This window comes from Colossoma macropomum, unplaced genomic scaffold (genome assembly GCF_904425465.1).
Source record: "Colossoma macropomum unplaced genomic scaffold, Colossoma_macropomum, whole genome shotgun sequence".
NCBI lineage: Eukaryota > Metazoa > Chordata > Actinopteri > Characiformes > Serrasalmidae > Colossoma > Colossoma macropomum.
This window is the reverse complement of record NW_023494787.1, coordinates 18,817,890-18,831,662: the sequence shown is the minus strand read 5'-3', so window position 1 is coordinate 18,831,662 and position 13,773 is coordinate 18,817,890. Positions and strand designations below refer to the sequence as shown.

Below are 13,773 nucleotides of genomic sequence, written 5' to 3'. Positions count from 1 at the left end.
CACTCCAGGCCCTGTTTCAGTGCTCCATACACCTCCTCCACTCTCTTGGGCTGTGGCTCATGTGAGCTGCTGCTACTGGACTTGTGCCCAGACAGATGGGGTTTCTTGGGCTTGGAGACGGGCTTCTTCTGCACTGCTGAGTTCCCCATGAACGAGTTACACCTGGAAACACACAAGAGTACACATTCACAATCACAAATGACCTCCATTGTGGGTTTCAGTGCAACTGGACCGACACTTATGATTCGCTTCAGGGAAGAGTGGATCACAAAGCCCTAGTTTATCGCCAGTGAAAATAAAAGCATGTTTTGTTTTAACCATTTCTCACTTACAGCTCAGTGAAAACAAAAATGAGGCTTTGTTGACAGCAAAACAAAAACAACACATCTGACCTATAGACTCAAATGTAAATGTAATTCCTTGCATAAGTATGCAAGTAATCATACAATTGAGTAATTACACCTAAATTGTTTTACAAAATGATAAAAACAACAGAATTTCCAGAGATTAATAGTAATAATAATAATAATAATAATAATAATAATAATGCATTTTATTTATAATGCACCTTTTATTTAGGTGAAAATCTCAAGGTGCTAAATCGTTAATCCTTTATGGACCAGTTTCCCAGATCCAGATTAAGCCTAGACCTAAACTGCAATGCATTTCCAAGGTGATGGACCATTGCCACTGCAAATTAGTCCAAGACCAGGCTTAATCCATGCCTGTGAAACCAGCCCTATATGAATAACCAGTTATGCACAGCTACCTGCTTACAGGAGTGCTCTAAATCACACAACTGACACTCAAGGAAAGGGGCTCTACAGTTGTATTAATGTTCTAAACATCTGAAACTCAAACCACAGAGTAAAGCAGCTGAGTGCATATTAGCCTCCTTCTGCAACAACAGTGATTCACCACATAATAAACTGCTGCATTCCTAAGATGTAAGACTATCTAGGTAGTCAGTTTCACTGCTTGACATGTCTCAATGTGTAACTCACACGCTCACACACACACACACACTGTTGGAAGTTCCACTGCATTGAATCTAGGCCAGTGTGGTGAATGAGCACACACTGTTGCCTAAGGGTCACACATGCACACGTACTACACTATGTCACGTTAAGATAAGAGAGCACTCTGAAGTCATCACTACACTCATAGTCTCTCCCTTATCATCAGATTATAATAGACCTCCACATTATGCACTATTCTGTGATTTAATCTCCTGACACCCTATTCATACACACAGAAAGTTTAGAAAAGTGGGTTAAAATCTGTAGTTCGGAAAGCATTTTATAGCTCTCACTGAACGTCATCTCCAACATATACTGTAATAGAGGCAACAGTTTCATTAAAAAAAGGATAAAGAATTATTAGTTCCCAAATACCTTCCCCTGTAACAGTCTAGCTCTTTATTATCGTTCTACACTGTCTTGTCCTACACTTCTGTATTAGCCTGTGTACCATGCATGTTGCATCAGTGAGAACAAGCTGTTCTGGTGCAATGACAAAGTTGAATTGAATGGAGGTGACCTATCCTTGATCTGCCAAAAAATGCATTTGTTGGTAAAACCTGTTGCAAAAGTTGGACAAGCTGAACAGAACATTGGCAAAAATCTCAATGTACCTAATGAATGAGTTAGATTAGAGGTCTGTTACCTGACCAGTACCTGACAGGGTCCAACAAATCATTGGGTTTCAGGCCGGGTTCTGACAGATTTTTCACATTCGATATCGGGCTTGGGTCAGGCTCAAGTTTGTTTTCTAATGAGTGATATATTTTTTTTGCACTAGATTTGTTTTCACTATGCGCTTGTGCCTACATAAGTTTCGCACATTCTCACATATGTTGTTTCTTTTGCGCTCTTTCCAGAGTTTGAGAAGTGGGTGAACATGCCTCTGAACATAACGAGGAATGAAATTCAACATTACATCAGTCGCAGTGATAAGAAGGATGTGCTGGGCTGATGGAAAGTCACAGCAGATCATTCTTCTTGCTTGTTAAGTTCGCCTGAAGTGTGTTACGCACTTCTACAGTATCAGCAGTAGCGAGAGGAACTTTAGCACAGAAGGGCTAAAAGTTGATCAGGAGGTCGGATGCTGTTCTCTGCCAGGTACAATCAGTAATCCCACAAAAGTATACTGACAATAAATACTGTTAGTGTATTAGCTGGGTAAAATACCAGTTTATCCCAGCATGACATTTTCTGTTGATCAACCTAAGTCTTTAGTAACGCCTTAAAACCGGATCTGCTATAACACATCTTTGTTAGCGCATGTAACGGGGTTCGGGCCAGTTTCAGGTTCCATGTTTAGTATCAGACAGGCCTAACTCAGTCATGTGTACAGGTTGAGTTTTATGCCTGAGCAGACCTCTAGTTTAGACAAACAACATCAAGTTACATTTCCAGTTTGCTACACTACTGAGCTGGACTATTTTGCTTCAAAACTAGTCAGGATGGAAAATATGATATATTTGCCATCATGTCAATTTACTGCAGGCTAAACTAGAAAGGGAGAGATTGTAAACAAAATTTAAGTTGGCTTAACAAAGCCAGCTAATAACACTTTGGAGCAGTTGCAGAACACTGTTGATTTTTTTTTTGGTAACTTTACTGGGTTTAAATAGTAATTCCAGGTAGCTGCTATGGTATTTCAGCTTCTTGTTAGGGCATTGCTTGGCCGTTGCGTCACTAAAATGTTGCTAGGCCATTGCTATGTTATTTTAAGTGGCTGCACAGGTACTGTTAGGTGGTTGCTATGTCATCCCAGTGGGCTGCAAAGCCATGGCTTTGCTATCCCAGGTGGTTCCTAAGGTGTTGCTAGGCCATTGTTATGGTATCCCAGGTGGCTGCTAGAATATTTGTTGCTAGCTTACTTGTATGATGGTGATATAAGAGGAGTGTCCAAAAACATTTGGCTACAAAGTAGTAGTGGAATAAGCACTATATAACGGATGTTAAGCAACCTCCCGTTCACTTCTATGGAGTGGATTGTGTTTGAACTCTGTATAGACACTATACATCAAATCAGTTAAAGAAGCATATGCAACCTATTCAGATATAGCGTCTATGATCTTGCAGAGTTTCATGGTTCTAGCTCAAAAAATGTAGAAGAAGTAGCATTGCCAAGTTTTGTGTAAAGAATAATAAGAAAAAATAACAGTACGTTTGTGAGCAAATAGCATAAATAGCATTCTAAATTAATGCCACATTATTATTACATTCTTAAAAAAAACTGAGCTGGGTGTTAAAATTTCTCATCAGGTTGAATGGGATTCTGCTAATGGTCTATAAAGCTTGCCTAACTTCATAACACTGGCTTCAAAAGGGCAGCATGGATAGGTTAACTGAATTCCACTGGCTTGTGGTGACTGTATGTTGTATGGATTATCTGTGTAGTTGTTAGTGCTTGTGACAGGCAGGTGTCCTCACCGTGAGCGTCTCTCCTGCAAGGTACTGAAGCCTGCGAACGACTGGCTGCGGATGATTCCATTGGGCCCTCCAGGAGAGTGGGTGCCTGCTGCCATGATCTCTGGGAAGCGGGAAGACACTCCTGTAGGGAGGCACAAAGGATGATGGATGAGAGGAAGGTCTCTGCTACAGGTAAAAGTAGTGTATAATAGTGAGTTACCATAACGTCAATTCTGAACTACAGTGGAATGCCTCTGACAGGAATAAATGTAAATCGATAATTAGATGGAAGATTTCAAATACATTATAGTCGTTACTAAGACTCTGGAATCTGGCCAACTTTGGCTGTCACTGAACGCATGCCAAAATCCCATTTAAACGCAGTGAAAAGCAAGAGATGAGTCATTTAATCCCCTGTGCAAATGCAGGCGGAAAATAGCAGCGCGGAGAAAGAGGGCCCCATACGGTGCGCATTGAAAGGTTCCTAGAAAAGGCTTAATGCCACCTGAGCCCACTTCAGCTAAAGTGACAGTGAAAATGCAGGCAAAAAGAGCCAGTTTGCAGACTGTACTCCTTTAACATTACTCATTTCAATTAAATTCAGCAACACAAAGAAAGCTGAATTTAAATCACCTTCAGACAACAAATTTGTTACGATGGCTGCTCTGGTTGTAGGCTGTTACCTCATCCATTGCATCACAGCACAGCAGGATGATGACAGTGGTAGCAAGCTCCTGACTGGGAGGCAACGAGGCTGGAAAGTTCAGCGATGCGAGAGGGAGTACGAGACACACTCACTCGCTCTGACACTGCATCAGCATGGCCTGTAGCTCTCAGCCCTACTAACCAGCCTCAGATATAGGCCACAGTCAAATATGGGTTACGCTGTTTATGAGTATTACCGTGGACATGCACGCTAGTCTCTGAGCACAAACCATTCAATGTGGGGTTTTCTCATTGTTGCTGTTTCTGTAGAAACGATGTACATCTATTACACAAAGATACACAGCATGAAAGAAAAGGCGGGTCACAGAGTTCAGTCACTATCACTAAGCATCGGGGTGCAATAATGTGATGCAATGAAGGGGGAGATGCCACTACACAGATTTTAGACTGGAATTTATAAAAAAGCTTTGCATATTGTTATTCTCTGTTTTCCTTACATCTGTGAATTTCATGCATGTTTAAAAATAATTCCATACCATACCAAATTAATCTAACTGAATTGTGTACAAATGTGATATTTTATGATGCACTGAATTGTGTTCTAAAGAATCATAATTAAATAGAACAATTGCAAGGTCTTAGATTTACAAGGCCCATATATGTATATTATGTAAAGCAATGTCTTGTTTTAGACCCTTAATGGAACGGTTCTGCGAAAAATCTAATGCACACAATTTTAGTCATTTTAGATGTAGTCGATCAGCCAAGACATGCTTGGTGTTCAAATTTTGATTCTTTAGTTTAGTGCTGCAGCTACAAGGCTAACATTGCTAACCAGCAGCAGATGTCAATGGTCACTCGAATAGTTTCCATGAATACATCTACAAAACTCTCTCAAATGGTTTCCAGGCACTCGTTGAGGTCATGCAAACTTGTTAATGTGACACAATGTTCACTTCACGTTCACGGGTGTCACACGGACAAATGGACACTAGATTACACTCACAAATTCTGGTGTTTATATTTAGAAAATGATGTTTCTATTTAGAAAACATACACTATATGGCCAAAGGTATGTGGACACCTGACCATTAAATCTATAAGAGCTTGTTGGACATCCTATTCCAAAACCATGGGCATGAATATGGAGTTTGCCCCTTTATAACATCCTCCACTCATCTAGGAAGGTTTTCTACAAGATTTTGGAGTGCGTCCTCTGGAATTTGTGCTCATTCAGTCAAAAGAGCATGTGTGAGGTCAGGCATTGATGTTAGACAAGAAGGCCTGGCTTGCAATCGACGTTCCAGATCATTCCAAAAGTGTTTAGTGGGGTTGAGGTCAGGGTCCTGTGCAGGCCACTGGAGTTCCTCCATACACTCTTCAAATCATGTCTTTATGGATCTCACTTTGTGCACAGCGGCACAGTCATGCTGGAACAGGAAAAGGGCTTCCCCAAACTTTTGCCACAAATTCTGAAGAATATAATTGTAAAAAAATAACTTTATATACTGTAGCATTAACATTATGCTTCAATGGAACTAAGGGACTGAGCACAACCCTGCTAAACAGTCCCAGACCATTAACCCTCCTTCACCAAACTTTACTGTTGGAGTCATGCATTCCAGCAAAACTAGCATTCTGGTTTTGTCCCTATCTGTAGGGTATGTTGTGGTGGAGATGAGGTTCTTGCAGTTGTGTTGAGCTCAGTCGGTGCTGAGTACTGGAGAACAAGCTGAGCGTAACCATACACGCCGCCTGGGTCTCCAGACGGAGAACAGTGCAATGGATATGTCACTGTTCAAAAAGAGCAACATAAAAGCAACACGGTTCTATCAGAAAGACAGGATCTTGTTTTGCAAAAGGAAGACAAAAGTCTCTCTTTTGACCCAAAATGGGTTATTTATAGATAAGACTTCAGTGAAGACCATTCTGAATGCTGCATTTTGACTAATCAGACCATTGCTTTTCAAATAAGAACTCCTAAAATAAATACAAAGCTATACTGTAGATGTCTGGAACTGAACTCTGTCCTAAAATAGTAGCTTAAAATAGTATCTTTACAAACAGTACTAAATGCTTGACAGTTGTGAGAGACTACATTTTCAAGACACTGGGATATGGGAGAATTAAGGAAATCTCAGGCCATTTCCAAGTGATTATGGTGTATTAAGACAGAAAATGTTACCCATTATTCGCATTATGGGGAACAAAAACGTCTGCTATTATTCTACAGTTACTGAAAGCCTGCTCAATGGACTGGACTAGAAGGTCAGTGTTCATTAGACAGACCCCCAGACTGAAGGCTAAACTTCAGATAACTCATTTTAGACTACACATTCTTTCCACCTCATTTGTTTTGCACAAGACATATATTATTCTGTATAAACATACATCCAAGACCACATGCTGTTACATAACGAACAGTCTACCAAGCAAAGAACTGTGCTATAGAATCAATTAACTGATGGTCATTATTTAATGTATCCAGGGTTTACTGATGCTCTACTACAGTTCCTTAGTGCATGGTCACATCATACCACACAGCATTCTTCTAAAACCAACTGAGACCCTTTGCTAAGGAATCTGTTGCTTCTTTCAGCACAATTAATGTCCCACTTTCCAACTCCTCATGCGTTTCAAGAGGACAAAGCTGCAGTTAGGCCCCCAGTGCATGCTTGGATAGCCGCTGAATGGAGGTGCCACTCTCTCCACTGAGGCCTGCCCATCTCAGCTCAAAATCATCCCTGAAAACACAGCTAAGGAGGAATACGTCATCCCCTGCTCTCTGGGCACAACGCTCATCAGCATTCAGACTACAGTGGCCTGGCACAGGGGTCAAAGCCCCCTCTGAAGACAGGGCAAGGGAAAGAGAAAGAAGAGATGAGCAGACAGAATGTTCTTTGCCAATAGTGAGAGGGATTCACTAAATGTTTTATTATCAGGTCCATATGCATGAGGCATGTTGAGGGTGTGAGGGGGTCCCAAAGCAGGGGACAATCACCACATTAAAACACTTCCAGACGAGTTTTGAGCAATCAAGACATTCACAAAACTTGATAGCATTGGGCAAATAGAAGAGATGAGGGGTGCATGATCAAAATCAGCCTATCAAAATTTTTGCTCCAAACAAGCAATTGGCCAATTTATTTATTTTTTATTTTGCTGATCTACTATCCTTTGTGACGTGAAATTACATGGGTCAATTAAGTTCATTCATGCTATATTTACATGCTGCTATATCTAAATGCACATAAATAGGCAACTTCGTTTTCATTTATGAATATAAAAAGTGTCAGTTTAAGATATTTCTGTTGCAATTTTGGCTAATAAGCACTCAAAAGTGTGATATCGCTAATGTTAATATCTTCATTTACTCCACAAAATATCCGCTTTTTAAAAAAATTAGATAAAAAAATATAAATATGAGTGGCTGTAAAGAAATCGGCCATAAACCTTCATTATCGGTGATATTTAGGTTTGCAATAATAAAGTCAATGAATTCACGTTTTTTTCTGTGTAGCCATAATGAGAAGTAACACAACTGTGACATTTCTTGCTTTGATTGGGCTGTTTTTACTGCTTTTCTTACAATTACACCAAAGAAAACCTTACCTATATAAACCTTACAAGTTAACCAGGTAGGAAACAGATTTGTAGAAAGAAAATTTATCTTTTAAAAATGATTTATTTTTGTTTGTATTTTGACAAACTGAACCATCCAAAAATAAATTTACATCCAGATCAGATATATTGCCCAACACTATGATCTGACAAACATAAAAAAATTAAACCAAAATAATGCAAAATGATGTCAAGTGTTCACCTGTGTGTTACTAATATAATTTGAAGGTGTTGCAACTATAAGACGTGGGGATGCATGGTCATGGTGATATTAGAATCATATCAGTATTAAAAAAATTAGCAGCATTGAACAGACACGTACATTTGTAATCTGACAGAAATAAATGTTATATTTCTCCTTAGTACTAATCCAGGTAATATATATACATATATACTATATACATATATATATATATATATATATATATATATATATATATATATATATATATATATATATATATATCACAATGTGGTATTTTGTCCCGCTTGTATATGTGAGATTTGCCCTCTGTCCATCCATCACCTCACATAAGAAGCATGAATTCAACAGCCTGAATAACTTAGCACGCACTCCACCCCACCACACCACACATACACAAACACCAAGATATAAGAGAAAAGTGGAAGCAGATCACATCATGCAAACCAGAATCTTGTAACATACATTACCAGATACTGAAATTGCCTCTTGCATTCTACTTTTGTATTGGAAACCTCAGATTTTCTAGGAAAGCAAGCATCAGTCTTACATCCTTCCATTCAGCTCAGTACAATTAATTTTACTTCATGGTTGGAAATTAAACCTTGGTGAGAAAGTCAAAAGTGTGAGTGACCAAAAAAACGTAAGGAAGAGACCTTGACAAGAAGCAAGAGTCAAAAAACAGGAAGCTATCATCTGCCGGCTGGAACTGGGTAGAAGGGTTTAGAGAAGTTCCCTATTTCAATTTATAAACATGCAGATTTACTTCTTCTCAGCATGAGCTCGCAAAAGCTTTACATGCATGCACCCTGCCCCCCACCCCGCCCAAACGTGGGTACAGGAACTCAGTGACCGCTGTGGTGCGTATCTGTGAAGAGCGTTGAACTCAGCCCACAGTGTGTTAACAGCAGTCTAAACCCTGATGCTTGCATAAACGATGTTCCCCATAGCAACAGAACACAATACAGAGCATGTGGAGTAAAACAACTTTGCTATTATGGCCTCTGTGCAGAGCCCATCGCCTCCAACTCCATTCAGCTCTGAGGCTCTGTTGTCCACTGCCTGGCTCTACTACAGGCTGTGCTAGGTAGGAGGGTTCTTTAGCTCTGGGCCTCTAAGGCTGCTCTTTGTGTTTCATCTCTCATCTCTGCTATCTCCGCACTGGCCAGCACAATGCGGTGACCTCACCACTGTCCCACCATGCCATTTCAAATGGGTGAAGTGGAAGTAGATGCACTATGACTGTCATAATTAATTGATTAAACTCGATTTAAAAAATAACTTAAATGTACCTTCTTAACAAATCTGCAGTAATAGTTGCCATTTATTTTTTATGATGATGTATATTTTAAAGAGGCCATATCATATGTGTCTCTTGTATTTTATTTTTGTCTTTGAAGTCTGCTTAATATATTTGGGTGGGTGTATATACCAAAAATAGTAATTATTCACTACAAAATGGCCTTTTTATCTCTTGAAATTAAATAGTTTGTTTTTGTTATTGTGCCTTCAAGACGCATATGGAATCTGCACTGACTGGCTGTCCTGTATTGTGCTTCATTCAAAAAGCAGTCCAGGCTGATACATTCCTTATAACTTCAAGGTGAACACGTGGGGCAAAACTGCTCTAGGCTTAATAGGAAGATATATGTAAATGCTTTGGGTTGTGTGACATCACAAAAACAGCAAATTTAAAGTGGCCTGTTCTTGCGGCTTAACTTACATACATGGACATATGCACTAGAAAGAGAATGGTATGTTTTGAAACTTCAACAATGTTTCCAAACTACATAAAGTTCTGGGAGGGAAATTTGATTTTCAGTTAAATAGGCCCTTTGAAAACAGTAAGAAACAGAGCATAATAGACACACTAATTTACATGCATTTTTGCCACATCATCTTTTATATGATTTATAAGTATTATAGAGTCTTTGAAAGACTTTCTTTTACTGTTTTTATACAATACTCCATTATTAATATAATCAATAGTGACAGCTCTTGCAAGCAAACTGTTCTATTCTAGTTTTCAGCAGTAGAATCTGTTGGCTGCAGTACTGATCAGGGATAGCGAGAGTGGGCTGTAATCTTTGGCTGTCGCTACTGACCTGCTGACCAACGAAAAGAGAAGCTGCAAAACAGCAGGGACATGATAGAGCAGAACTAAATCTGTGGGGTAGACATAATAACAGTAAGCACCCAGATTTCATTTCTGCCCTGAAAAGATTCTCTTTATGCGATTGCACAAGCTTTGGAAACTGGAAGCCCAACACAGGTTACACAGGCCTGAACGGAGGTTTCGGTTATTTTTGCCAAAGCTGTTTAATTATATGCAGATCATTTGCATTCTTTTTCTCAGATGCATAAGGCCAGCATTGACCTAAAAGCATAATAAACAAAGTTTCAGTAGAGAAGGTACTTTTTAATAAAGCTTTGATTCTACTGCATGTCTGAGAAATCTGATACACCAGACTAGGTGTGAACATATGATTTTTTATTATTGTGACAAATTACATCACATTATGCTTTTCTAAGTAGATGTAGACATCAGCAATACTTAACGAACACTGATTAACTAAATGTTATTTAAAAGAGAGCATAATTAGTCCTGTTTATTTAGATTTAGTGCAGTGTGTATAACACTGAATAAAAATCAGTGTCATAGTTCTTGATAGTATTTTAGAAATGCGGTACTGAACACTAGTGCTTTTTTGTCTATTCCAACTCACCAAACCTTCATCATACTAAATATCATGATACAAATCTTCATGTCTTCAGGTGTTGTGATATGTTTTTTGCAATATCACCCACCTTTATACCAGACTGTACAGTACAGCAGAGAGCTGTAAGTATGGGGGGGGGGCGGCCTGGCACTAACAGCAAAAATAAGAGCTGAACTGGAACTCTGTGTAAGTTCATAGCCAACACTAAGAAGTTTTGTTTTGAATGGTGCAAGACCTTATTCTGCTTATTCGAGTAAAAACGCATACAGAGTGCACAACAACAGTAGAGAGAATCAAACAATTAACACCATGGGTGCCCAAATACAAGACACAATAGGTCTTATGAACAGTCACTGAGCTGTGCTCAGGGGAGATCTGCTGCACATAAGTGCAAGCCTTTGCCAATACAGCTGGACATGTTATATTTAGGAAAGAAAAAGGACACACATACCAGTTAATTGGGCAACGTGACATTGCAGAGCATTAAGCATTCCCTTCTGGGCATATTCAGACATTCTGCTGCATGGTCACAAAACACAACAGTTTGAAAGTGGCCAAAAGTGAATTTGAGGTTTGTAATGGCCTTTAACTTCATTGACCAGCACAGTCATGTGAGAGTGGAGATTTTTGGGCCTTACAGCTCTAGCTCCTTGAAATGAGTATAGAAATGCATTAAAATATATACACTGTCCGTAGTGTAAACTCTAATTGTGCAACAAAATGTCCAGGGATGCAATGATATGAGAATTCTGGGCCAATGCCGATATCTAATTGTTTTGATGTACATCTGCCGATGTGATAAGTTGCAAAATATAGAAATTGGAACCAAATTCTTACAAAACACAGTTATTTCTGTATGGCAACACATTAAAACTAATAAAATGTTGAAATGTTAGCATAGTAACTTAGTGTAATCTTAGTCTAAACATTCCACTCTTCTGGAACAAAATAAATAGAGCCTGACCGATATAGGATTTTTGAGGCCGATACCGATTTCGATATTTGAGGATTTAAAAATCTGATATATGATATCTGATATATCGGCTGATATTCTTTTTTTCTTCAGAAATACATGAACAAATGTGTGTAGTTCTTTAAGAGCGCTCACCAAGATAACATGACATAATGCAGTTAAAAAAAATTGCAACTACACCAAAAATCCTTTGTGAGACATGAATAACACCTCACAGCATATCAGGGCGCTCTGTGCTCTAACAAAATGGTGCCATTACAACACACACTACACGTTTGAAAGAGAAGCTAGATAACTTAGTTTGGCAACTGAGTCATGTTAGATACTTGTTTATCTCATGTTAATTTATGTATCCCTTTAGTATTTTCTAATGCACCAACTGTAACTACAGACACTTGAGTCACAGATATCTTTACCATAGCTTCATTTAGGCACAAGGCTGAAGCTGGGTTCCTATTGGTCAGCTTCATGCTCAAATTTTCCCATTCCACCTTAAATGGTAGAGCAGTTACATTCTTTCACCTGAGGAATGTAAGTGATGGACAAACTATCCATCAACAACACTCATAACATGGCTGAAGGATCTGTCTTCTGCCTCTCAGTTTCTTTTTTAACTATCATCTGCAACTAGCTCAAACCGGCCAATATGAGCTCGTTCGGGCTGTAGTAATAAAGGCATCAGTTTGAAATGTTGGTCAAATCTAAACATCTGTCCGATGCCAATAATTTTCTTAAGCATTTATCTGCTTTATCTGATACCAATATCATTCCAATATTATCGTGTATCCCTAAAAAGATAATTGTAACATCTATAGGCACTTCAATAAGAGTAGACCACAAATACTTCCTTAGGCTATTTTTGTATGATGCGAAGAAACTGCAAAGCACTACAGTAAAGAAAAATTATCAAATTTAGACTTGACAGAAGCCAACAGGCTAAAATGCTGGTAATAACACACATCAAATGTGGGAAAATGCTGTTTCTGTGTAATTTCATCATAATTTGATCATATTTTTGTAGGCTCATCTTGCCATCCTTTTCAGAGGTCAACATAAGCTTAAGATCTTCCCCATTACTTGGCTTGGAACTACCCATACTAAATTATTTCCAACACTAAATAACAAAATATGGGTCAGCTGTCACATTCACATGTCCTCACATTCCTAAAACTTTAAGCATTTGAGTTTCAAAACAATGTGCCCAGTTACAACACACCCCAATCCAGTCCCTTTACAGCAGTGGCTCTCATCAGGGCACCCCAGACAATCCACATTTTAGCTCTATCCCAATGTTGTGAGATCAAACACAGCAAAAATGTGGACCATCTGGGGGACCCTGAGGACCCAGTTTGAGAACCACTGCTTTACAGCACACATGCAAAACCAACACATGCAAATATAACACTTCCTTAACATCCAACATGAAACAGAACATCTAGCATTAGTATGTCAAATGTCTACATATGATCTTTGTACACGCTCAGAAAAAAAGGCACAAAACTGTCAGTGGGGTGGTACCCTCAAGGGAACATCTCAGTACCTTTAGTCCAACAACATAATAGTACCATAACCCACTGAAATCATATTTTATAAGTTGTATTGACTCCACACACCCCGTCTCGTCTCCAGGCTTTTTATTTTATTGTTCTGTTTTAAAACTTTAGCTTATAAAAAGGTAGAAATACATACTTTTCCATTGGGGGGGGACTTATTTAAGGTACACAATTGGACCTTAAAACCACTGTTGAACCTTTGAGGGTACATTTACAACTCGCTCTTGGCTGGTCTTCCAATGCAGGCCATCAGGCCTCTGCAACTCATCCAGAATGCAGCAGCAAGACTCATCTTCAATCTCCCAAAGTTCAGCCACGTCACCCCACTGCTGTGCTCCCTTCACTGGCTTCCTGTAGCTGCACGCATCAGATTTAAAACCCTTACGCTTGCCTACAAAGGCAAAAATGGACCAGCCCCTCCCTACTTGATGGCAATGGTCAAATCTCGAACTGTACCACGAGCCCTTCGAGCTTCGAGTATAGCTCGGCTTGACCCGCCATCCTTCAAGGCGCGTGGAAGGCAAGCATCTAGACTGTTCTCTGTGCTGGCACCCAGGTGGTGGAACGAACTCCCACTGGCTGTCCGTACAGCAGAGCCTCTCGCTATCTTCAAACGCAG

The 13,773-nt window shown here is 39.4% G+C and overlaps 1 protein-coding gene across 3 annotated transcripts in view; it reads right to left on the bottom strand.

The window, feature by feature from the left end:
- The window catches only part of ripor2 (RHO family interacting cell polarization regulator 2), a 68,090-nt gene that overhangs the window by 27,737 nt on the left and 26,580 nt on the right, over positions 1-13,773 (bottom strand). For all 3 annotated transcript variants that reach the window (XM_036566332.1, XM_036566334.1, XM_036566333.1), the window contains exons 2-3: positions 3,441-3,561; positions 4-162 (exon numbers count right to left, since the gene is read on the bottom strand). In XM_036566332.1, coding sequence (XP_036422225.1) covers positions 4-162; positions 3,441-3,561 — 280 coding nt within the window. The remainder of the gene's footprint in view (positions 1-3; positions 163-3,440; positions 3,562-13,773) is intronic.